The sequence below is a fragment of the Mastigoproctus giganteus genome, chromosome 9 (assembly GCF_048544385.1).
Source record: "Mastigoproctus giganteus isolate SK-2022 chromosome 9, ASM4854438v1, whole genome shotgun sequence".
NCBI lineage: Eukaryota > Metazoa > Arthropoda > Arachnida > Uropygi > Thelyphonidae > Mastigoproctus > Mastigoproctus giganteus.
Genome location: NC_143583.1, coordinates 195,513,386 through 195,539,695, shown reverse-complemented (window position 1 = coordinate 195,539,695; position 26,310 = coordinate 195,513,386). Strand labels below are relative to the sequence as shown.

At 36.0% G+C, this 26,310-nt stretch overlaps 1 protein-coding gene across 4 annotated transcripts in view; it reads left to right on the top strand.

Moving 5' to 3' along the window:
- LOC150080999 (uncharacterized) overlaps nt 1-26,310 on the top strand; it is a 342,313-nt gene that overhangs the window by 18,262 nt on the left and 297,741 nt on the right. For all 4 annotated transcript variants that reach the window (XM_090381533.1, XM_090381534.1, XM_090381532.1 and 1 more), the window contains exon 2: nt 19,951-20,021. In XM_090381533.1, the coding sequence (XP_090237659.1) occupies nt 20,018-20,021 (4 nt within the window). In that variant the 5' untranslated portion in view covers nt 19,951-20,017. The remainder of the gene's footprint in view (nt 1-19,950; nt 20,022-26,310) is intronic.

Sequence of the window (26,310 nt, the reverse complement as noted above, 5' to 3'; positions counted from 1 at the left end):
TAATATCCAGTGGACCAATCTGATTCATCCCTTTCCTTCTAGAGTTTACATAGGTAAAGAACTCTTTTCTGTTTTTCTTTACATCCTTTGCCAAGGATTTCTCATAATCTGCCTTTGCCTGCCTAACCTCCTTTGTGACTTGGTTACAGACCAGCTTATATCTATCATAGGCTTCCATGTCACCCATTAATTTATATGTATCCCATGCATTTTTCGTCTTTGCCATATGTCTCATTAGTTCATCTGACATCCATTTAGGCCTAGTGCCTCTGTAGCCAGGTGGGAAGGAGCAGCAGTGCATAGCACACGCTTCTTGATTAGACCGGTGTTCGAGCCCATCACCACCAAATACAGAGGATGCGGAAAGGTTAGGGAATGACCACCGCATATTCCTGGAGCAATATGGCCTTAGTTACTAATGCTCCTAAAAACCAAATAACAAACAAACAACAACATTTAGGCCTAAACCTTGAACAATATTTCTTAGTTGGTATGTAAAGCCTAGTAGCTTCCAAGATAAGTTCTTTGAATGCTTCCCATTTTGAATTTGCTGTTGGTAACATCATCAGTTGGTCCCACTGTATAGAATTTAAATACTCTTTCAGACCATCGTAGTCACCTTTACGAAAGCAAAAACCCTTCCCTTTACCCCTGATGCTAGTTGCCTCTTTGAGTAAATCCCACTTCAGCACACTGTGATCACTGCCACCTAGTGGTTCCTTTATCTGCAGATTCTTAATGCATGAAGAATCACTACTGGTAATCAGTTCAAGAGTATTACTCCCTCTAGTTGCCTTCCAAACATGATGATGTAGAAAGCAATCATCCAATAAATCCACAAAAGCCTTGCTAGTGTGTGAGTGACCAACCCACAAATTCGTCAATATCTGTAAAATGAAAATCCCCCATTATAAGACTGTCTGATTTACTGGCCCACTCTATTTTCCTGTAGTTTCTTGTTATACTCATCAGAGTCGTTAGGCCTATAACACACTCCTACTCAATTTTTGATCTCCCAATTCTTATGTCACACCAAACTGACTCGACACTGCACTGTTCAGCAATCTTCACTGGCTTCACTCCTTGGATTTTATGTTTTTCTTAACTAATAGCATAACCCCTTCTCCATTCCCATCCTGTCTATCCTTTCTGTACACATTGTACTCCCCAAATTCCAGTTCTGCATTCCTTATATCTGTGTGACACCACGTCTCTGATATCCCAACAATATCTGCCTTTGATGTTTTGAACAATAACTCAAATTCATCAAATTTATTTATCAAACTCCTAGCATTGGTTTACACGCAAATATACATGCACCTGTTCCTGTTCTTAGCTACTCTAACACAACCCACGTGTTTACTTGTATTGCAATGACTCCTAGCTGTCTCTGAAATATCCTGCATCTTGTTTTCCAGGCTGCTGCTCATTCCAATAGAAGCAGTGCTTGAATCACTTTCACCTCTGCCAGTGGCTACTGTTAATCTATTAGTCCTTATGGCCCCCCAAGCTAGCAGTTTTCCGACCCACCGAACACTGCCTCGATATGTACATTATATGTAACAATTCCTCGATATTATATGTATGGAGTCTCGATATTATATGTATGTATATATGATACGTATATTACGACTATGATATGTCTTAATTGTGTGGTGGATCCATTTGTGCTGCATCATTGATATACATAAGTGCCTATTTGTCCACTATTCCTCATCTACATGTGACAGTTTGACTCCTGGAATTTGTATTTTAATAAAATTTTATGTTTAGTTGTTTTAGAAAAATTCATTGAGCCATCCCAAATTTTGTTATTATTGGATAAATAGAAATTTGGCAGTTGTTATTTCTTTTCTTCATACTGTTTATATGGAAAAAAAAAAAAAAAAAAAATTTAGATGAAACAAGAGAATATATGGATAATAAATATTATATAGCTGTAAACTGAATGGCTAAATTTTGAACTAGTTTTATTAAATGTTAAAAAAAGTTATAATCTTATTAATTAATTTATAAATCGATAACTAAATTTACTTTTCACTTCTATTAATCATAGAAAAAGAAAAAAAAATCAACTTATTGGGGGGAAATTCTAACATGCCTGAAATGTAAAGCACTACATATGTTACCTAACTTTTTATCTTTATTATAGTGATGTAATTAGTTCTTTATACTAAATTTAGTATACTTAGCCGCTTTATTGACTTAGTTGTTGGATTAAATTGTTTTCTGTAGGTGGCTTGTAGACCTAATCAGACTCCGTGGTTTGTTTTGGGTTTAGATAGCGCGATTTATAAAGTGAATAATACCTCGTGTCCGTAGATTGACCATCCGTGGCTTGCTGACATTGTTATACAATACAACATGTGCTAGCGTAAGGTTTAACAGAAAACTACATAGCGAGTATAGTAGTATCAATTAATCAGTAAAATTTGTGAATCTTGTTGAATTTCATTGTCAATTGAATTGTACTTTTTTGACAGAATAAATATAGCGACCTAGTTATTACAAACGTAACATCATAAATTAATACATATAAGTTGACAGGGGATAAAGTCATATTACGTAACTCGGAGATAATAATCGATACTGAAATACATATATATATAGTGTTATAACTGCATTGGGATATAGGTTTAGGGTTATATTTTGTATTGGAATTTTATTGAACTTGAATAGAAATCATGACTCAGACCAGAGCAGCAAAGCAAAGGGTTCAAACTAGCGGAAGTGCTGTGGCTCAGGGGAGAACTGAGGGGGGCAGTTGTCCTCTGAATCACAGTCTGTTGAAATATATTGCTTGTTTGATGTTTGTGGAGCAATCAGGAATAGGACATGATATTGCCAAGGGGAATGTCTGTGTGTGTGCACAATGTAAGGAGTACGAGGAAATCAGGCGCCAACTCAGCATTTTTATGGGCTTATATGAGAGCTTGGAGGACAGGGTGGATGCCCTTGAAGGATTTAAATTGAGAGCCCATCAAGGTCTCAGCTGCCGACATCAATGCCAGAGCTTGTACTTGAATCCCACACAACACAGAGGCAACTCCCAAGGCAGAATGCGCTGGTCCCAAAGGAAATAGTTGTTGTAGGTGACTCCATTGTCAGGGAAATGGGGAACTTATTGTGCAAAAAGGATAGATGGAACAGGACCAGGGTATGTCTGCCAGGGCAAAGGTTGATGACGTTGTAAGGCAGATATCATCCTTTAAGGGCACAAAGGGTAATATTGTTGTACACGTTGGCACTAATGATATTAAGAGTAGGAGACTGGCAGAATTACTTAACAAGTACAAGACAATGCTGAAAAAAAAAAAGCCGTGAGTTAGGGTTGAATTTGAAAGTGTCTGCAATTCTGCCCAGACACGATAGGAGGGAGTATATGATGAGAACCTTGTCGATCAATTCAGCCCTGGAAAGATTGTGCAAGGCTCAGAGGGTAGAATTTTTCTCAGCCTGGTCTGTGCTTGTTAACAGGAGAGACTGCTTCTACAGGGATGGGATACACTTAAATAGAAAGGGTGCAAGGATATTTGCTGATGCTATTGAGGCAGAGTTAGGTGGGTCAGAAAACTGCCAGCTTTGGGGGATACATGAACTAATAGATTAACAGTAGCTGCTGGCAGAGGTAAAAGTGATTCTTGCACTGCTTCTATTGAGATGCAATTGAGCATCAGCCTGGAAAGCAAGGCAATGGGAAATTCCAGGACTGCTGGGAGTCATAGTGGAACAAGTAAATACACTGGCTGTGTTAGGGTAACTAAGAGTAGAAACAGGTGCATGTATACCTGCATGTACACAAATGCTAGGAGTATAGTTAATAAATTCGATGAGCTTTAAGTGCTAGTAAAGACATCAAAGGCAGATATTGTTGGGATATCAGAGACATGGTGTCACACAGACATAAGCAGTGGAGAACTGGAATTTGGGGAGTACAATGTGTACAGAAAGGATAGACAGGACAGGAAGGGAGGAGGGATTATGCTGTTAGTTAAGAAACATAAAATCTAAGGAAGTGCATCCAATTGATGTTAGTGGACAATGCAATGTTGAGTCTGTTTGGTGTGATATAAACACTGGGAAAGGAAAAATGAGAGTAGTTGTGTGTTATAGGCCTAACGAATCTGATAAGTATAATGAGCAATTGTGCAGAGAAATAGAGTGGGCCAGTAAATTAGATGTCTTATAATGGGGGATTTTAATTTCCTGGATGTTGACTGGAATTTGTGAGTTGGTCACTCACACACTAGCAAGGTTTTTGTGGATTTATTGGATGATTGTTTTCTACAGCAGCATGTTTGGGAGACAACTAGAGGGAGTAATACTCTTAATCTGATTATCAGTAGTGATTCTTCATGCATCAAGAATTTGCAGATAAAGGAACCACTAGGTGGCTGTGTGCTAAAGTGGGATTTACTCAAAGAGGTAACTACCATCAAGGGTAAAGGGAAGGGTTTTTGCTTTTGTAAAGGTGACTACAGTGGTCTGAGACAGTATTTAAATTCTATACAGTGGAAAAAATTGATGATGTTACCAACAGCAAATTCAAAATGGGAAGCATTCAAAGAATTAATCTTGGAAGCTACTAGGCTTTTCATATCAACTAAGAAATATTGTTCAATATTTAGGCCTAAATGGATGTCAGATTAACTAATTAGACATGTGAAAGAGAAGAAAAATGTATGGGATACATATAAATTAACATGTGACACAGAAGCCTATGATAGATATAAGCTGGTATGTAACCAAGTTACAAAGGCGGTTAGGCAGGCAAAGGCATATTACGAGAAATCTTTGGCAAAGGATGTAAAGAAAAACAGCAAAGAGTTCTTTACTTATGTAAACTCTAGAAGGAAGGGGATGAATCAGATTGGTCCAACTGTTGATGACCCTGCTCAGGTAGCTAACAAACTAAATGAATATTTTGCATCTACATTCACACATGAGGAGTTATTCAGGGAGGGGAATACAAGAGATGTATTCAACTCTGGCAATAATCTTGTAATAACTGAGAGTAAAGTGGAGGAGAAATTGTTGAAGGTAAACACAATTAAGGCACCTGGGGTGGATGGGATCTATCCAGTTATATTAAAGGAGGTGGCAAAGGAAGTAAGCAAACCCTTAGCCATAATTATGAGAGCTTCGCTGGACTCAGGGGAGGTACCCATGGACTGGAGATGTGCAAATGTGACCCCAATCCACAAAGCAGGATCAAAGGGAGACACTGGTAATTACAGACCTGTTAGTTTAAATTCTGTTCCAGGGAAATTAATGGAGGAACTGGTTGAAGAAGCATTGCAGGATCATCTAGACAAGACTTCAGTTATTGCTTGGACACAGTATGGGTTTGTTATGGGGAAGTCTTGTCTGACTAATTTCATTGGATACTATGATGTAGTCACAAAGGAACTGAATGTGAAGACTAACTTTGATATCGTATATTTGGATCTTATTAAAGCCTTTGATACTGTTGCACATGGAAGACTGCTGCGCAAATTGGAGCAGTGTGGCATTGGAGGCAAATTGCTGCTATAGATAAAGGGATGGTTGATGGGGGGGGGGGGGAAGACAGAGAGTGGTAATCAATGGGCACTGCTCTTCGTGGACTAATGTTATTAGTGGAGTCCGCCAGGGTTCAGTGTTCGATCCATTGTTGTTTTCTGTATTTATAAATGACATTGATGATGGTATATCAGGCTTAATGTCCAAGTTCGCAGACGATACGAAGGTTTGCAGGGTTGTTTAATGACACTAATGACAGTACACTGCTGCAACAGGATCTAAAAAAGTTGAGCAAATGGGCTGAGAGGTGGCAAATGAAGTTTAACATTGACAAATGTAAAGTACTACATATGGGAAGCAGTAATCCCAGAGAAATGGATCATTTCTGTGGTACTACTCTGACAGTGGTAGATAATGAAAAGGACCTGGGGGTAATTGTGCAGCAGATATGAAGTTTTCTGAACAGTGCAGACGGTCTGCAAGAGTAGCTCATGATGTCTTGTCAATGATATACAGGAATTTTTCTAGTAGGGATAAGGAGGTGATTATCCCCTTGTATAAGGCAATGGTCAGACCACACCTTGAGTACTGTATGCAGGTCTGGAGGCCTCATTTTAGGAAGGATGTAGAGCTGTTGGAACGAGTACAGAGAAGGGCAACAAGATTAGTGAATGGTACAAAGGGTTGCTCTTATAAAGAAAGGCTTAAGGTTTGCAAATTACAGTGTCTGGAGACTAGGCACGTGTGAGGTCATCTGATTGAGGTGTATAAAGTGCTGAATTGTTTGAGCATGCTCAATGCTAATGGGATTCTTTCTCTTTATCAGAATAATCACCCCAGGGGGCATAAAATCAAATTTAGCAAAGACAGTTGTAGGATAGATTTGTGGAAGTTTGCTTTAGCCAGTGGCTGGTTGATTGCTGGAACAAACTTTCAGCTGTCGTTGTAGAAGTTGATAGCTTAAATAGATTCAAGCAGAACTTGACAAACATTTGGAGCGAGTGGATGGGTGAAATAAGGGTTTTTTTTTTTTTTTTTTTTTTTTGAATGTGCTGAATTCCTTTTATGAAGATATTTCCATAGGGCACTGTTAATTTGAATTATTGAATTATTCTGTTATTCTATAATTCCACCTCTTCCAAGTCGGCGCCTCCGTAGCCAGGTGGGAAGGAGCAGCAGTGCGTAGCACACGCTTCTTGATTAGACCGGGGTTCGAGCCCGTCACCACCAAATACGGAGGATGCGGAAAGGTCATTCAGGGAATGACCACCGCATATCCCGGAGCAATATGGCCTTAGTTGCTAATGCTCCTAAAAACCAAATAACAACAATAACTTCCAAGTCATTCCAAACATCTGCCTCAACTAGTCAGAATAACTTTTAAAAAAGCAGTGTAGTTTTCTTAAAAAATCAGATTTAATTTTAATTTAAATGAACTTTGAACAATAAAGCTGAAATTTTGGATTTCAAAGTGTTTCTTCCTCAGCACTGAGTTTGGGGTAGAGAGAGTTCCTGTCATTATATTCAGGCATCTAGTGATAGGAACTTTACAGTAATGGGAGGAGGGGGAAAGAGACTGAAAAAAAATAATAATGAAAGAAGCCTTTTATATTAAGAAATTTAGCCAGGTGGTTTTAAATGGAAACAAGGGGAGAAATATAGGGGAAATGTGTAATGGGCTTTTAAACAGTAAAATTAAGTAGGGCTATTGGGGTGTGGCATGGGGGTTGCTGGGAAACATGAGGCTGTGAGAATACTAGATACTGGATTGGAGACATCTCATATGATATGACATCAGCACTTAGAGAAAGGCCTGGTTTGTAATCCTTGTTCTGACTCATTATGTATGTGAACAAGAACCCAATAAATGATTTGTAACATAATGGTCAAATATCTAAAATTATGCATTGTGGTGTACAAAGTATGTGTTTAGTTTATTTCTAGATTGCGCCAGTTATTCATAATTATCTTCTTTCCTTCCAAGAAATCCGTGCAGCTTTAAAATGATTGCCGCTATTAGTTCAGTATCCTTTAGCTTTGTTTCAAATTCATAATCTTTGAGGAGTTTCTTTATTTGAGGCCCAATGTAAATTCCTTTCAGTTTTGCATCTGTTAAATTAGGAAACATTTCCTTTAGGTAGCAGAATCCACTTCCTTCTTCATCTAGAACCTTTATTTGTTTAGTCAGTGGAACATATTTTATATTACTTTTCCCTGGGTAAAAAGTCTTCCCTGTTTTCTCACTGCTGCACAATATGTTTTTCTGTTGCATGACTGCCCCACAAACATAGAAAACAACAGTATTTTATAGAAAAGAATCTGCACCCTTTACACTTATTATTCGACAGAAATTCAATATAAAATGGTAGTTTTGCATTGCCCTTACACTTGTATTGGCTTCAATTAGTTTGTATGCTTGGCAGTGGGCTATTGTTTCAGCCACCTGCAAAAGAATCAGATGGTAGGATTTGAAAACTATGTACTTTTTAAGTCGTAACTATAAATTCTGTGCCCTCTGAGATTATGCATTCATTTAGGGGTGCCAGATTTTTTGAGAGGAGGAGGAGGGAGAAGAAATAAGTTGTTAAAATATTAAGTAAATCAGAATCAGTTAGAAACACCATACACTGTGAACAGTTTTTATGCACTTTTCTATTTCATGTATTTTAAAATATTTAAAATTATAATTAAGTGGAGAAAGGAGAAACATTTTGAATTTCATTTTTATGGATGTAATTGGATTTTGATCAGTCACCATGATAGGATGTTAATGAAATATATTTAACACAATATAAAATAAATACAGGAATGTGTCATTTTCCTTCATGTCAAAAAATCAGTTTGACAGAAATACAAATATCTTGGTATAAGCCAATAAAGAAATTTTTTGGCACTTGAACTTTTTTTTATGAAAACTGCAGGCGCAAGAGATATTAGAACCTACGGTACTTAGTACCATGTATAGGTTGAGAAGATGAAAAAAAATGCTCGTTGACATTAAACTTGACTTTCTGTAGATTGTAATTTCCAGAAAACAAAAGTTCAAGGAATAAATGAGGAAGAAGAAAAGTTGGTTTTGTGAGTTTGAAGTTGGAGAGTAAAAGGATGTTGACTGGTTTGTGGCATGTGTTCAGACTGCTTTGGAAGAAAGAGTGGAAATTAAAGAAGCCAATTCAGAAGAACAGTGCCCATGGAAGTATCAATAGAAAAGGCATGCAGCAGAAACAGAACATTTATTAGACAGAGAGTGGAGAGACTTTTCTAGTGATGAGTCATTAATTAACTTTACTGCCCTATTTTGAATGGAATCTAGAAAGCTGAGAAGTTTTGGGGGCACTGCCCCAAATGTGGGAACAATATTCCATGGTGGGGCAGATTTGAAATTTGTACACAGTGGAGAGCTCTTTGGAAAAAAAGTAATCCCAAGAGTGAAAGAGAACAAACTCGGTACAGGCAGTTCCCGCCTTATGAGTTCTTTTTTCAAGTATCAAGTAAGTGTCAACAAAATCGAAAATATGAACATTAATTGCAATAAATAAATGCTAAAAATTCAGAAATATGGTATTTCAAACCATGTGCGTAGCTAGCTATACAATACAGTACTACTGTGCATGCTTTTGTTCAGGCATACGGAGCGTCTCATTGACTCATGTAACATAAAGCAGTTACCATGCTGACATTACAGAGTGGTTGTGTTGCTCATCATTTTTGTTGTCTTGTCTTATTTCAAATTTATCTGGCTTATTAAGGAGAATAAATTTTGAAGGGTGTTTGGAATAAACTCTTCCCCAGTTTATTGATAATTTTGAAGGATTTCAAGAACCAGCAAAATGAAACAGAAGCAGTTTAAAATTACTAACCAATTGCAGCTTAAGGTTTCTACAACTGATGTCACTGGTCTGCTTTAAGCACACAGTGGAGGGTTCACAAATGAAGACCTCCTTGAAATGGTAAAATTGCAGAAGCTGAGGAAGAAGAAAAAGATTTAACAGCTGAAAGTCCTGTTCGTTCTTTCACTCTCAAGGGGCTTGATGAAGCTTCTCAACAAATAGAAAAAGCACTTGAGATTTTCGAGTCACAAGATTCAAATTTCAAGCGCACTAGAAAAAGTTGCTACACATTTGAAAAATGTTCATTCATGGTATTGTGAAATTTATAAATAAAAGAGAAGACTGCCTAGGAAACAAATGACTTGAACCATTTCTGAAGAAGAAGATGACTCCTTGTGCTTCCAAAAAACCAAGTGCGGAACCATCAACGAGTGTGTATTTAGTTGATGATGAAGAAGAATAAACATCTTTAACATTTGTATGACATAAATAATTTCTCTATTATAATTTGCTTGATTTTAAAAGCTCTATTTTCATTTTTTTGGATAAATAAATCATTGTTTATGCATAAAAAATGATTTTGTTGACTTTTATTTAACATTACTGGTCACATTTCGTTGTTGTGTAAGTAATCCCTGTTTTGAACAATTACATTTATGGGAAATAAATTAGTACTTTATGAGCATGTGCTAGGAACGAATTTGTAAAGTCAGGAACTACCTGTATTTATATGTAGAGGAAGCAGCGTTGTGATGTGCTTATGCCAAGAGAGAGATCAGAAGTCAGGATAATTCCTAATAGAGATATGTGATCTTGTCTAGAAAGATTGTCATTGAAGATAAGTATAGGAGCAGAAGAATCCTTTTTGTGAGATATAAGACAGGACTGAGTTTTAGAAGGATTGAAATCAATGTTAGCTTTGCCCCACTGGAGAAGTTGAAGCTGTTGCAGGGCAAGGTTTCTCAAACTGGAAGGCGGAATGCAATGTGCTGTCATCAGCAAAACTAGGGATAGGATTTCCGGTCAGTGGAAGAAAGTTATTAATATATTAGAGAAAAGAGTGGGAGAGAAAGAACTGAACCTTGAGGAACACCTGCATTAGTCAAGAAGTTAGAAGACAGACTCGCCTACATTCACCCATGGTGAGCAGTCAGAGCGAAAACTGAATACCTAATTACTAAAATCAGGTGAAAAACCATAAGATGGAAGCTTATTTAGAAGACTATGCCAAACATTATCAAACAGCTGTTTGAGTTTACCAAACTTTACCATTGAATTTGTCCATAGATGGGTAACGTAAGTCAGTATATCACCAGCGGATCGAAACTGGTGAAAACTATTTCATGACAGTCATTGATCAGCTGGAAGGTTTCTGGATAGTTTGAGTTGGTGGTTCATTGATTTCTCCATTACTTTAGAAAGAGTAGAAGTAAGTAAAATAGGATGATAGTTAGATGGGGGGGGGGATTTGTCACCCTTTTTAGGAACTGGCTGGATATGAGCAAATTTCCAAGCAGAAGGGAAAACAACTTTGGAATAAGAAAGAGAAAAGAGGTAACACAGAAAAGGAGTAAGCTAAGGAGCACAGGTTTTGAGTATAAATGGACAAATGTAATAACTGAGAGAAATGTGGAAGAGAAATTGTTGAAGTTAAACATAAGAAAGTCATCTGGGGTGGATGGGATCTATCCAGTTATATTAAAGGAGGCAGAAAAGGAAGTAAGCAAACCCATAGCCATAATTATGAGAGCATCCTTGGACTCAGGGGAGGTCCCCGTGGACTGGAAATGTGCAAATGTATCCTCATTTCCCAAAGGGGAATCAAAGGGTGACACGAGTAATTACACCTATTAGTTTAATTTCTGTTCCGAAGAAAATAATGGAGTCACTGGTTGAAGAAGCATTGCAGGATCATCTAGACAAGATTGCAGCAATAATTCAAACACAGCATGGGCTTGTTAAGGAAGTCTTGTCTGACCAATTTGGTTGGATACTATGATATGGTTACAAAGGAACTTGGTGACGACATCATGGTATCCAATCAAATGTGATAGCAAAAAAATAATTTTGATATCATATACTTGGATTTCAGGAAAGCTTTTGATACTGTTGCATGGAGAAGACTACTGTACAAATTGAAGCAGTATGGCATTAATGGCAAATTGCTACTATGGATAACCAACCCACAATCCCAGTCAGTATCTGGGAAATTAAAATTCCCCATTATAAGACAATCCGATTTAGCTTCACACTTTATTTCTCTGTACAGTTGTTCATTATACTCATCAGAGCCATTAGGCCTATAACACACTCCTACTCTTAATTTTGCTTTCCTAGTGTCACACCAAACTGACTCAACACTGCACTGTTCGCCCATGTCATATGTCTGCACTTCCTTAGATTTTGTTTCTTAACTAACAGCATAACCCCTCCTCCCTGTCTATCCTTTCTGTACACATTGTACTCCCCAAATTCCAATTCTGCATTCTTTATATTTGTGTGATGCCATATCTGTGATATCCCAACAATATCTGCCTTTGATGTTTTGACCAACACATGAAATTTACTTACTGAACTCCTAGCATTGGTGTGCACATAAGTATACATGCACCTGTTCTTATTCTTAGCTACCCTAACACAGCCCATTATCTATTTGTTCTGCGATGACTCCCAACAGTCTCTGAAAACCCTTGCACCTTGTTTACTTGGCTGCTGCTCATTCCAATAGAAGCAGTGCAGCAATCACTTTCACCTCTGCCAGCAGCTAATGTTAATCTATTAGTCTGTGTATCCTCCCCAAACTAGCAGTTTTCCGACCCACTTAACATTGCCTCAATAGCATCAGCAAATATTCTTGCACCCTTTCTATTTAAGTGTACCCCATCCCCGAAATACGGAGGATGCGGAAAGGTCAGGGAATGACCACCGCATATCCTGGAGCAGTATGGCCTTAGTTGCTAATGCTCCTAAAAACCAAATAACAAACAAACCCCATCCCTGCAGAAGCACTCTCTCCTGTTATCAAGCACAGACCAGGCTGAGAAAAATTCTATCCCATTAGCCTTGCACAATTTCTCCAGGGCTGAATTGATTGACAAGGCTCTCATCATATACTCCCTCCTATCATGTCTAGGCAGAATTGCAGACACTTTCAAATTCAACCCTAATTTGCAGCTTTTTTTTCAACATTTACCTCTACTTGTTAAGTAATTCCACTGTTCTCCTACTCTTAATATCATTGGTACCAACGTGTACAACATCATCAACTTTTGCCCTTGGCAGACATACCCTGGTTCTATTTCACCTATCCTTTTTACACAATATATTCCCCGTTTCCCTGACAATAGTCACCGACAACTACTAGTTCCTGTGGGACCAGTGCATTCTGTTCATAATTCAGTTTCAGTGAATTATTTCTGTGGAAAAGAAAGTACTTAAAAAATCAGCAAAAATCTGATAGATGGTCATACCTCTTTACAAGGCATTGTTACCAATAGAAAGGATCAGCACATGACAGTGTAGTTATGCAAACCTCAGAAATCCAGCACTTTTTGAATAGTTCTGAGGATAGTAAACTGCACAATAACAGAGGGAGGAAATAAGCTACCCATATTTAAAAAAAAAAAAAAGGTACTGCAAGTGCTCTATTTATCCAGGATGATTTTAAACAAGTGTCACAAAATTTACAGGCATATTCCACATCTCAAATTTGAGAAAAAAGTTGCAATTAACGTGGATCCGCAAACATTTTGTTTCCAAGATAAATCAGTTTTATTTTAGTATGAACGTAGCTTACCATAGGCGCCTCCGTAGCCAGGTGGGAAGGCCCAGCAGTGCGTAGCACACGCTTCTTGATTAGACCGGGGTTCAAGCCCATCACCACCAAATACGGAAAGGTCAGGGAATGACCACCGCATATCCCAGAGCAATATGGCCTTAGTTGCTAACTCCTAAAAACCAAACAACAGTAACAGCTTACCTTATGGTAAGCTGTTACTGTTGTTTAAAATGGCCTTCTAATAAATTTGGAAGAATGTTTTCTACCAAATTTTCTAACAGCTCGTAGTACAGAGGTCCTGTCAGCCTATTTGGCAAAACATACAGACCCACCAGTGTATCTCCAATAATGCCTGCCCAAATGTTGACAGAGATTTGATGCTGATGATTTGGCTCAGTAATCACATGTGGATTCTCTTCGCTCCAAATATCAGTGTTATGGAAATTAATTCCATGTCTTTTGAACATTGCCACATCTGTGAACACAACAGAAAGTAAGGATTCTCTACACATTTATGCAGTACCAGTGACAAAATTGTAGTCTATGTTCATTATTAGGTTCTAACAAAGTTTTTACAAGTTTCATGATAGGGATATAGTCTGTTTTCATGTACGATTCTCCGCGCAACAGGCTGTGAAACACCTTCAATTGCTGAAATCCTTTGTGTACTGCTTAGACGATTATCTTCAGTTGCATGGAGTATGCGATCTTCAACTGCTGCTATTCGAACACTTCTTAATGTTCCTGTGTCGTGTACATTTTTAGAAAATGGACCAGGTTCCCTCAAACGCGAATGAAGACAACTGAAAGTCCGAGCACATGGGATTCCACTAGTAGGAAAGGACTCTTGATAAAGCAGACGAGCTCTATGCATTCCCATTAGAATGACCATAACAGAAATGCATATCAGCCATTTCTGCAAAAGTGTATTCATTGCCCATTATTATAACACGAGAAATGAATCGAAGAAAGTAGCTCTCTTACAAAACTGTTAGACTGAAATCATGATTACATACCCTTGTTGTCATTACGTATGACAAGGTTGTCAACAGAGATAATATTGACTATGACTGTTTACTTTGCTATTTCTTATCTGATACAATAAATATTTTCCTATGCAACATGTACATATGCTGACTCTTAAAATCGGTTTATCTCGGAAACAAGAAGTTTGCAGACCCATGTTTATTAGGACTTTTTCCATTCATAATATATTCTTGTATGTATATATATATATATATATATATATATATATATATATATATATCAGAATATATTATTAATTGTATATGAATATATATAATTATGTATATTTTGAATACAGACTACTATACTTCATAGTACATTAGTCTGTATTTAGTTTTAAGGCAGTTTGATTGCCGAAATCATATCACACTATTTATAGTATCTCACAGTGCTTTTTTTGGGACGGTACGGCATACCGGCACCTTCATTAACAGTGATGTGTGACATTTGGAAGCAGTGCACTTTGAAATTTGTAATATTCCATAAATTGTTTTCTCATGTTTACCTACTATTCAAATAAGCTTAAAATTATTTAACTAAATTTGCATTTTTTACTGATTATTGTTAAGATATTTTCTATATAAAACTATATAACCGTTTTTATAATTTTAATTTACTCAGTCGAACCTCCGTTTAACGAAGTGCTTTTATAGCGAATTATTTTGAATTCTCCTTGGAAGTTGCATTTAAAATATTTTCTGTTGAGCGAAGAAAATTTTCATATAGCGAATGGATTAGGAGAGAATTAACTCTGTATGCATTGTTCGTGTTTCTGGCCTTTAGGCAATTAGTGTTGCTGCTCAAATTAAGAGAGCTAAAGCATTCTACAACTTAGTGGTACCTGGTAAAACCTATCCGACCACCTGTACCACATACGGAGGAGTCACGCTAGTCAAGAGTGAGCAGATCTGATCCCACCTTCTACTGCAGTGGTGTCCAACCTTTTCTTGTACAGGGGCCATATTCAAAAAAATTCAAAGTTAGATTTCTTTAGAGTGTTACATTTTCCGTATCTTGTTGCATGTAAAAGTAAAATTGAAAATATTCGAAACTTTTTATTAAGTACAATACACAATTACATTTACTGAACAAAACATTTATTGAGAATTTTTTTGATAATTAACAAAATTTAAAATGCTGTTTTAGTTCACTTTCCTCAGTTGGACACCTTTGTGAATCAACTGTAAGCACCCCGTTCGAGAATTATAAAAGTGATTTTCTTTTACCCCGACAAATAACCATCTGTTGTTTTACGGAAGTGCATTATCGACATTTTTCTGTAAATTTTCCTTATCTCTGTTTACATGATTACGGTACCTGAATATCCAAATGACATTGAAATTTTGGACAGTTTCAAAAAAAAGAAAAAATTCAAATTTAAGAACTAGTGACAATACCGATGACGAGAGATGGAAAACAAGGACTGCGAAGGTATTAATCCTTCTAAGCAGATGCAAACTTTTATAGAATATAGTTAGGGAAGGACGTTTCATGGTTGTTTTCCATTAAGATTATTTATGAAATTATTTATTTATGAAATCAGATTCATTTATGAACGATGATTTTCATAAATGAATCTGATTGCCAGCCCAACCAGTGCTTCGTTGATGACAAAAACAGTTTCTTCACTACTGTTTCTTAAAATTGTAGGCCCACCGCTGACCCTCTTCTATCCAGCAAAATATGTCGATTTGTTGCTGCTTCGGAAACGTCATTCAGCAACTGACACACAAAGAGGAAGAAAAGAAGTCGTCATAGGACCGGAGGCTGCAACCTATGGCTCGTGAGCCACATGCAGCTCTTTTAACATGTAACTGCAGTTCTTTAACTTTACAGCTCACATGAAGCACAATTTGAAATGAAGTTAGAGGACTTAAAAATCAAGGACATGTGGAGTGCAAGACTAAAATGTCTTAAAACTAAAATTGAGGATTTAGAGAGGCAAAAGGTTACACAAATGGATGGCAATAGATGAGTTTAAAATGCAGACTAAATTGTGTTCGATGAGTGGAGTAGCTTACCGGACCCATATATAAATTTGAAAATATTTGCATTTGGACTTCTCTCAGTTTTTGGTTTGATGTATTTCTGCAAGCAAATACTTTTGAACATGAACTATATTAAAAATAAATCAAGAAACTGTCGTCTGAACAATGTGAGAATGTTTAAAACTCAGCATATTTAATTATGACATACTCGCATGATACTGAGAGACTCGTTCAAGAAGTTCATCGGCAAAAGTCACATTAATTTGTATCTAATTGGATGTTTATTACGTTTTTTCCGTATTAATAAATAATATTTCAAAAAATATATATATTTTTTTAATAAACACCTTCCCACTCTATTCCATTTCTTAAAAAAACTCTTACCTTTCCCCCCCTCCTCCTCCCAGCTTTAGCTTGAGGCTCTTCGGATTCTCTCTCTTTTTTTTTTTTTTTAATTAGATCAAAAATGGCTCTTCACTCAAAAAAGGTTACTGGCCCTGGCATAGGGTGTCAGATGAAAACTTAATAAAACTTTTAAATATTCTACAAAAACTTTATTATGAAATTATTTTTACTTATGTTATTTTTTACTTTTACTCACATTTTACTTATTTTTTTATATACTTGAATAATAAATTTATGCTTAATAAACTGCATTAATATACTTAATTTGTTGTTCTTATTCTAAATCATTACTACTAAAGTAACAATATCAGGAGAAAAAAAAATTTTTTTAGTACTTTTCATATCCTTTTAATTTTCAATTTTTCCTGATAGCAAAGAATGAGTATCGGCACCTATTTTTTTACAGAAAAAAGCTGGTAGAGAAAACTGCTGTTAAGAATAAAGGGAGGGGCATTTGCTTTCATAAGGGTAACTACAGTGGTCTCAGGAAGTTTTTAAATTCTATGCAGTGGGACCAGCTGACAGTGTTTTTAAATTCTGTTCAGAAGGACCAACAGAAAATTCTAAATGTGTAACTGGCTACAAAAAATAATTTTGATGTCGTATACTTGGATTTCAGGAAAGATTTTTGATACTCTTTCACCCAAAAGACTGCTGCATAAATTGGAGCAGTGTAGCATTAAGGGCAAATTACTGCTCTAGATAAAGGGATGGTTGAATGGGGGAAGAGTGGTTATTAGTGGATACTACTCTTCATGGACTTATTATTATCATTAGCCATATGGTACAAGGAAGCCTGAGGCTTATGCTGCACCAGCAAAAAAAAAAAAAAAAAAAAAATTCCGAATTATCCCAAGAGAGAGAGGGAAGGGAATCACCAAGAAAAAGAAGAATGATGATATCCAGCTCAGGATTATTCCTGTAAGAGATGCAAAAAGAGCCACCCATAACTAGTCTTCTTCTCTAGTTAAGTTTCTCTTTGACTTCTATCATTATAGGACTTAGGATTGACTGTTCCCCCCCCCAGTTATCTTTCTATACATTGAAATAATTTTCCCCCTAATGTTATTTATTCAGCCAATGGGAGAAGAGAGATGTGGGTTATGTGGTAATATGTAACAAATACAAAAATACATAACAGAAGCTTGTTTTACTGTGATAAAACAAACTTCTGTTTAATCATGGTTGCGTGCTATGTTCATCTAACATGACCACGCGGTACTATTCTTGATTTCCACAACTCTGTGTGTAACGTATTTATTTAAATAAACTAAATGCAACAAGGTATAATATTTTAAGAGTTTAAGATTCTATATCTATATAATATCGGTGTAGATACACCATAGACAACTTTTAAAGAAAAACTACGATTTTAGTGAGAAAGGCAGCCACCAATGAAAAGCCAACTAGCTTTGAAATGGTGCCTTTGAAACGGGTGGTGGTGGTGCCCACCGAGAATAAGTGACAGTAGTCTTCTGTATTAGCGAAGTATTACTTATTTGAAATAGTGCAATACTTGGTGACTCATTGTGAAGGATGAGCACAATGAGGTACAGGTGAAATGATCCTTTTCACACTACGATTGTAGTTTTTCTTTAAGAGTTGTCTATGGTGTGTCTGCACCGATATTATATAGATATAGTAACATATTTATGAATTCATAGCTGAGAAGAGACACACACAGAGTTGAAAGCTTCTGTATTTTATTTTAATTTATCAAAAGAAGCGAGTGCAGTGAGCATGGGGCGAAGCCCCCTAGTGATCATTAAAAAAATCACAAGAAAATGTGACTATAAACTTGTAATTAAATCCTGTTTTTATCTCCCTCTCTCTCATTTGAGAAAATTAAAAACTCTAGAATCATATTCTCTGTATGTAGTGCAGTAAGTTGAATTGCTTCAGTAAACTGGCTTAAAATTATTAAGATTACATTTGAAGTACTGAATTTAAAATGAACTTTTTTTTTTTTTTTTTTTTGCAATTACCCTTAAAGCCAATTTGTGGAAAGTCAGAGTTAAGTCTGGTGGCTTATAGTCTCGAATTTTGATTTCCACCCCCCCCCCCCCTTGTAGCTGTTTTTGCTACCACTAATTCCTGGTGATATTTTTCTTGATTGGAAAGTGATAATTCATGATTTCTGGCTTATTTTTCTCCTCTCCATTCACTTAATTTTAATTTAAAAGAAATGAAAATTTTGGGATCCTGGAAAATTTACCCTAATTATAATGTATATATCTCTCATTAAGTTTTTGAATTTATTTCATCAGGTATCATCCAGTCCTTCCTTCCCTAAATTTTAATAAACTTTCTAGCTCAAAAAGATGGCTGTAGATTTATTCCAGTAACTAATTTTTTTTCCAGAAAGCAAATTTCCTTCATATAGTTAATTTATTAAAATTAAAATTTATTTCTATGCAGTTGGGACAGCCATACCTGTGCACACCTCATATTTTACCTTTTTGTGTTGATTTTTTAAGTTAAATTTGTAATATAATTAAAATACCAATCTTTAATCTTGATTTAATAAGATACTATGAGGCGCTTCCATAGCCAGGTGGGAAGGAGCAGCAATGCGTAGCACACGCTTCTTGATAGACCAGGGTTCGAGCCCGTCACCACCAAATATGGAGGATGCAGAAAGGTCAGGAAATGACCACCGCACATCCCGGAGCAATATGGCCTTAGGTGCTAATGTTCCTAAAAACCAAATAACAAACAAGTGATACTATTATTCAGGTAATAGTGCACACTCTTTCTCTCTCTCTCTCACATACACACACACACACACACACACACAGAGCTTTTATTTCTGTTTACATTTGTCTGCCTTGCAAAAGTTTACTTTTCAAGAACTCTAAATCTGAAACATAACTCCCAGAGTACTCCATGAACTGTTTTCACTTGAGGATAAAATGAACAAATTTGTGTGTTGAACAACAGTGCATATCTTTCTAACCCCATGCACATGCTTTTAATTTACGTTTAGGATTTTATACTGCACTATCAGTTGTCATTAAGATTTTAGTTGACTTTTTAGTGCTTAAGAGGTTGACTTATATGCTGGAATAAACAGTAGGTTTATTCCAGGTTAAAAATTCAACAAAATTTTTTATATTTTTATTGAATTTTTAATCAAAATTTATATCTGGTTTTGCTGATTCACAGGCTGAGAACACAAACATAGAGACAGTTTTGAATTTAGTGTTATATTCTTACCATGTGATGAGAATTTCACTACCGTGATATTTGCATGATTTTGAGATAGATTTATATTATGAACAAACTATTTGATGCCTACTGAGACACCAATCAGATGAATGGCACATAATGTTTATTGTGCATGGTTCAAAATTTGATTGTTGTCTAGAGAATTATTAAAAAATAAATTATTTTAATGATAATAATGTGTTTATATTCTTAGTTGTGCCACCTGAACAACCATCTAGTGTTGCTTCATCACTGAATAGAGATTCAATAGCGATAGCAACATGGGTAAGTTTTGGAAATTTGTATTTGCCAATTTGCCATTGTCCCCTAAACATTTTTGACATCATGTAATGTGGGTCAGAAGTCTAGGTATTTCTTTTGATTGGGGGGGGGGGGTTCAGAATACTGTGATTGTACTGTTTAGAAGTTTGCTCACTGCTACCTTATTACCACCCGTGAAAATCATGATAGTATATGCTGTTCAATATGGATACAGCTGATTTAACTGAAAGACAAATTACAGTAGTAGTCGTCTAAAATGCCAAAATTTGGGGAGCTAAAAAAAAAAAAAAAAACTAAACGAATTGTGTGTGAAGTCTTGTAAATAAATGTGCAGATTCATATATTAATTCCCTAGTTGTGCAAGAAAAAACTTTGGCTTATCACCCTTATCAGTGGAACATGAAGTTGCCCAAAAGATTAACCTAAATTATTATTTTTTTTTCTTTCTATATTTGCTACAATGAAAACTTGTGATGTAAAATTATAATGTGAAATTTTTCTAGTACATACTCAGTGAAAAGTGTAGATCCAATTTAGCAGTACTGAGAATGTACCTGCATTCTCCTTTTTACAGTAAATAGACCTGAAATTATAAATACAGAATTTTATTCATACTAAGCACAGTATTAAATTTAGAAAGTTAATTGTGCGATGGAAGAGGCACAAGATTTGTCTTGATATCCTTGCACTAGCCCTGAATGTAAATACATAACACTGTATTACACTATTATTATTATTTTTTTTTTATTTTTTTTTTCAGCTTTAAGTTTAATTGTAGCCCCTTTTCTGCCTTTCTCTGTATTCTGCCTATCTACTTGTATGAAATATTAGATATGACTTTTGTTATTTTTAATGAAATTATTTCCATTAGAGGTTTGATTTTCAAATTAGCATGTTATGTTTTTCTGGTTCAACAAAAGACTTTTTGCAGAATTATAACCAACTATTCACAGTTCATGTCCAGACTCACTGGAATAACTTTTCTTTTCTTTTTTTTTTTTTTTTTTTCTTTTACATTTATTTTTTGAAACAACTTACATATTTTTTGAAATGATATCATAACTTAAAATATTCAGATTTGACACACACAGCTTTGCACATTTTTCCTAAACCTCATTCCATTCATTCTGTTAAGAGTACTACAGAATACTTGCCAAATCATCATATTTAGTTGGAAGTTTTCTGATAATCAGGTGTACCTTCAGGTTTTCTGACATGTTTAGTTTCATCCGATTTGTGACCAAGTTTATGCATGTTTTTAAAATATGCATATTTTTCTCCCTTAAAAGCTGATGTTAAGTGACTGTTATTTGCTTTAGTTTCTGGATAGTATTAGTAGTGGTAAATGATGCAAGAAGGCAAGCTTTTGCAGCATCAGCAAAAAAATAAAAAATAAATAAATTTAACAAAATGCATAAAATAAATGCAAGAAGGCAAGCTTTGTAGCAACAACAACAACAAAAAAAAAAAAAAAAACCCTAAAAGTTAAAATAAATTTTATAAAATTAAATTAAAAACTTACAATTTGCCTAATCCTTTCTTAACTTTGTGGTTGTGGCACCCCAGAGTGAAGCAAAGATGCCCAAATTTCTTTGAAATTTCTGGATTATTTTATTATTATTATTTATTATTTTTTTTTAAATTCTGATTGAACAGTGCTGATATTTCATCTTTTCTTAATGGATTTCACTACTTACTGTATGTACTTTTTTTAAGTTTTAATAAAAACATTTAAAACATGCTATGTGTTTTTAACACTTCTTATTTCAAAAAAACAAAAAAAATATATTTCTGCTAAAAAATTGCAAAAAAAGGAATAAAGTTTTAGAAATAAAATAGAAACATCATTTTCTTTCTCTTTCATTTTTCAATTTAAAAGACCATTGAGTGCGTAAAATTTCAAATGTGCATATGCACATATATTTCTGCTTATTTTATAAATATTTTAAAAATATATGTATACAATATTATTAGATACATCAGTTTTCAGGTTTATTTCAAAATTTACTACTACGTTTCTTGTTTTTGTTTTCCATGGTAGCAGCTATTTTCAGAGGATATTGAGTTTCATTTTCCCATCTTTATTATGAGAAAACAATAATGAATCTTTCAAAAACAACTAGGGGCAAGGCTGTAGATGTTTACTGAACTAGTGGGAGAAGAAAAACAAGAAACCTGAAACTATAAATGAACACAATGTTGTCACTTGCCTGTGAGGTAACCTGCACAAATGGGTACAGATTACCTCACAGATTCTTCAGCACAATTTCTGTATTTAAAAAAAAAAAAATCATTCCAGAAACTGTTCAATAAAATTATGACTATAATTAATACCACATGAAATCAGTAATATAGTTTCTTAAGCTAAGTGCCTAAATCACTATTGACACCTGACGTGTCACTTCAGATTTCTGGGAGCATTGGCAAAACGAGTCTGATAGCAGCATGGTCTGATGATGGGTATCAGTAAGATGCCTGAAACTGTATAGTGATTTAGGCATTTAGTTTAATAAACTGTATTACTAACATATAAGTTAGTGCAAAAGCATCATTTTAACGTAGGCATCTACCAAAGTAGTTAAATTAATTAAATTAAATTGGCATCGTTTTGATCATATCTCATATTGTGAATGCCTTCACAACGAGTTGCCATGGTATTGTACTACCTCGAATAAGTAACGCTTCACCAGTGGAGAAGACTATTGCTAACTATTCTCAGCGGATATCACCACCCAGATGGCACCATTCAAAGCTTGTTGGCTTCTCCTCGGTGGGTGGGCAGGTACCTTGGTGTTGCAATAGTGACAATCCAGTTATGAAGTATAACTCCACCATATGAGAGATGCCTGATGGTGTGCAGTGATATAGACTATAAAATATTTTAGTGCAAAAGCATCATTTTAACATAGCGTAGCCATTTACCAAAGTAGTTAAATTAAATTGGCATCATTTTGGTTATATCTCATATTGTGAATGCCTTCACAACGAGTAGCCATGGTATTGTACTACCTCGAATAAGTAATGCTTCACCAGTGGAGTTGTTGTTGTTGTTGTTTTTTTGGTTTTTAGGAGCATTAGCAGCTTAGGCCATATTGCTCCGGGATATGCGGTGGTCATTCCCTGACCTTTCCGCATCATCTGTATTTGGTGGTGACGGGCTCGAACCCCGGTCTAATCAAGAAGCGTGTGCTGCGCACTGCTGCTCCTTCCCACCTGGCTACGGAGGCGCCACCCACCAGTGGAGAAGACTACTGTTACTTATTCTCAGTGGATACCACCACCACCACCCAGACGACACCGTTTCAAAGCTTGTTGGCTTCTCAGTGGGCGGGCAGGTACCCTGGCGTTGTAGTAGTGACAATCCAGTTAAGAAGTATAACTTCACAATGGCTTCTCCACTGGTGAAGCTTTACTTATTCAAGGTAGTACAATATCATGGCAACTCGTTGTGAAGGCATTCACAATATGAGATATAACCAAAATGATGCCAATTTAATTAATTTAATTTAACTACTTTGGTAGGCGGCTACGCTACGTTAAAATGATGCTTTTTCACTAATCTATATGTTAGTCATTCTACCTCGTAGCATGAGGCCTTTGCCCTTAAATATTTTATAGTCAATAAACTATATTATTAATTTCACATGGTATATGAGTGGTAATTATTGTAATAATCTTAATGGAAAACAACCATGAAACGTCCTTTCCTAACTATATTCTATAAAAGTTTGCATCTGCTTAGAGGCGCCTCTGTAGCCAGTTGGGCAGGAGCAGCAGTGCGTAGCACATGCTTCTTGATTAGACCGGGGTTCGACCTGTGACCACCAAATACGGAGGATGCGGAAAGGTTAGGGAATGACCACCGCATATCCCCGGAGCAATATGGCCTTTGTTGTTAATGCTCCTAAAAACCAAATAACAACAACAGCATCTGCTTAGGAAAGCAGAAAAAATAAATTTCATATTTTTAATCATTGATCAACAGTTTATGCAAGAACATTACTCATTACTCTCGGGTTAGCTACTGCTTGCACTTTCTAAAATCTAAAGAGCATCAGTAGGTCATCATCATCATCAAGAGCCATTTTCAATCCACTGCAGGATGAAGGCCTCTCCAGCAACGCTCCAGTTCCTTCTGTTTTGAGCACTGGCCATCCATTTACTACTCAAAAACTCATGAATTTCATCTATCCATCTCCGCCTTTGTCTTCTAGGTTTTCTTCTAGCTCCTCTTGGGTACCATTCTGTTATTTTCTTAGTCCATCTGTCATCATGTCTTCGAGCTATGTGTCCTGCCCAAGACCATTTTAGTTCTTTAGTTTTGATAAGAATGTCCTTTACTTGAGTTTGCTGCCTAATCCATGTGTTTCTCTTCTTATCTAACAGTCTGATTCCAATATAATTCGTTCCATTCTTCGCTGTGTAGTTCTTAGCTTCTCTTCCATTCTTTTGGTGAGTGCCCAAGTTTCACTTCCATAAGTCATGGTGGGGAGTATACATTGATTCATTATTTTACGTTTCAGACAAACTGGGATATTGCTCTTCAGTATGTGACTATATTTCCTGAATGCTATCCATCCAAAATTTATTCTTCTCTTGACTTCCAGCCATTTATCATTATTACAGCTAATAACTTGTCCCAGATAAGTATATGACTCCACCTTTTCAATTACTGCTCCTTCAATCATTATTTCCCTTTCCGTGGCATACTTGTTCATCATTACTTTTGTTTTAGCCATATTCATCTTTAGTCCAAAATCCTTACTAACTCTGCATAACTGATTAAGATTTTCCTCTAATTCTTTGGGATCGTGGCTTATGACCACGATGTCATCTGCAAATCGTAAATGGTTTAGGTACTCTCTGTTCACATTGACTCCTTTCTGCGACCAGTCTAATCTTCTGAAAGCTTCCTCAAGGGCAGCAGTAAACAGCTTCGGAGATATTGTGTCTCCTTGTCAAACTCCTTTCTCGATTTTAAATTTGCTACTGTCTTTGTCTAGTCTAATAAAGGATGTAGCACTCTCATATATTTTGTTCAAAATCATACTATATAAAGGGTATCTATGCCTTGTCTTTCCAGTGCCCAAAACATTGCCTTATGCTGTATGGAGTCAAATGACTTTTCATAATCCACAAATGCCAGGCATAATGGTGTTTTATATTCATTTGCTTTCTCCATTAGGTGTGATATTACATGAAGGTGATCCATAGTTGAGAATCCTGTCTTAAAGCCAGCTTGCTCTTTCGGTTGATTCTCATCAAGTATTCTTTCTAATCTGTTACTAATGACCCTTGTGAACAACTTGTAGATGTGGGATAACAAGCTAATTGGTCTATAATTTCCGATTTCTGATTTATCTCCTTTCTTATGCAGCAAAACTATGATTGCATTATTCCACTGCTTAGGTGTCACACCTTTTCTAATGCACTTTGTGAAGAGCCTTGCCAGTTTTTGTGTTATGTATCTTCCTCCCAATTTTAACAACTCTACAGTAACTTCATCTTTCCCCGGGGCTTTCTGATTCTTCATTTTCTACCTCATCAGAAAGAATATCGGGTATGTTGTATGTGTTGCTACTTTGCAATCCATCTTCCCCACTGCTGGTATCATTCCCTCGCTCCTTGTATAATTCTCTATAGTAGTCTTCCGCTATTTGAATTATGCCTTCTCTGCTGTTTATAAGTACACCATCGCTATTCTTCAGTTTCAGTATCATTTGTCTTTCTATATTACTGCTCATGGCTGCTGATTTAAATCCTTTGTTTTCCCTTAATGCTTGTTCTACTTTTCTTGTGTTAAATCTTCTTATGTCCTCTCTGAGTCTCTTTCTAATGGCTTTGCATAACTTAGTATACTCAATTTTCTCCCTGTCAGTGTTTTTCTTGCTCTTCATTTGTCGTCTTTGGTTCATCATGACAAGTGTTTCTTGACTAATTTTTTCTTCTTTGGATTTCTGTTTCCCTATAGGTTTCTTGGGCTTTATCACTTTTAGAAAGTTGTAATATTCCTCGTCGATATCTTTGTCCTGAGCAGACTGCAGAAGCTCAAACTTGTTCTTAAGTTCCAGTACATACTGCTTTTTCTCCTCCTCTGTTATTTCAAAGACCTTTGTATTATTTACTCGAGTCAGTTTTTTCCTTTCCTACATCTATATCAAGTGTACATCTTACCATTCTGTGATCACTTCCAACATTTACCTTATTCAGGACGGTAACATCATTCACAATATATCTTCTGTTAGTGAGAATGAAGTCGATTTCATTAGTTGTTAATCCATTTGGACTCTTC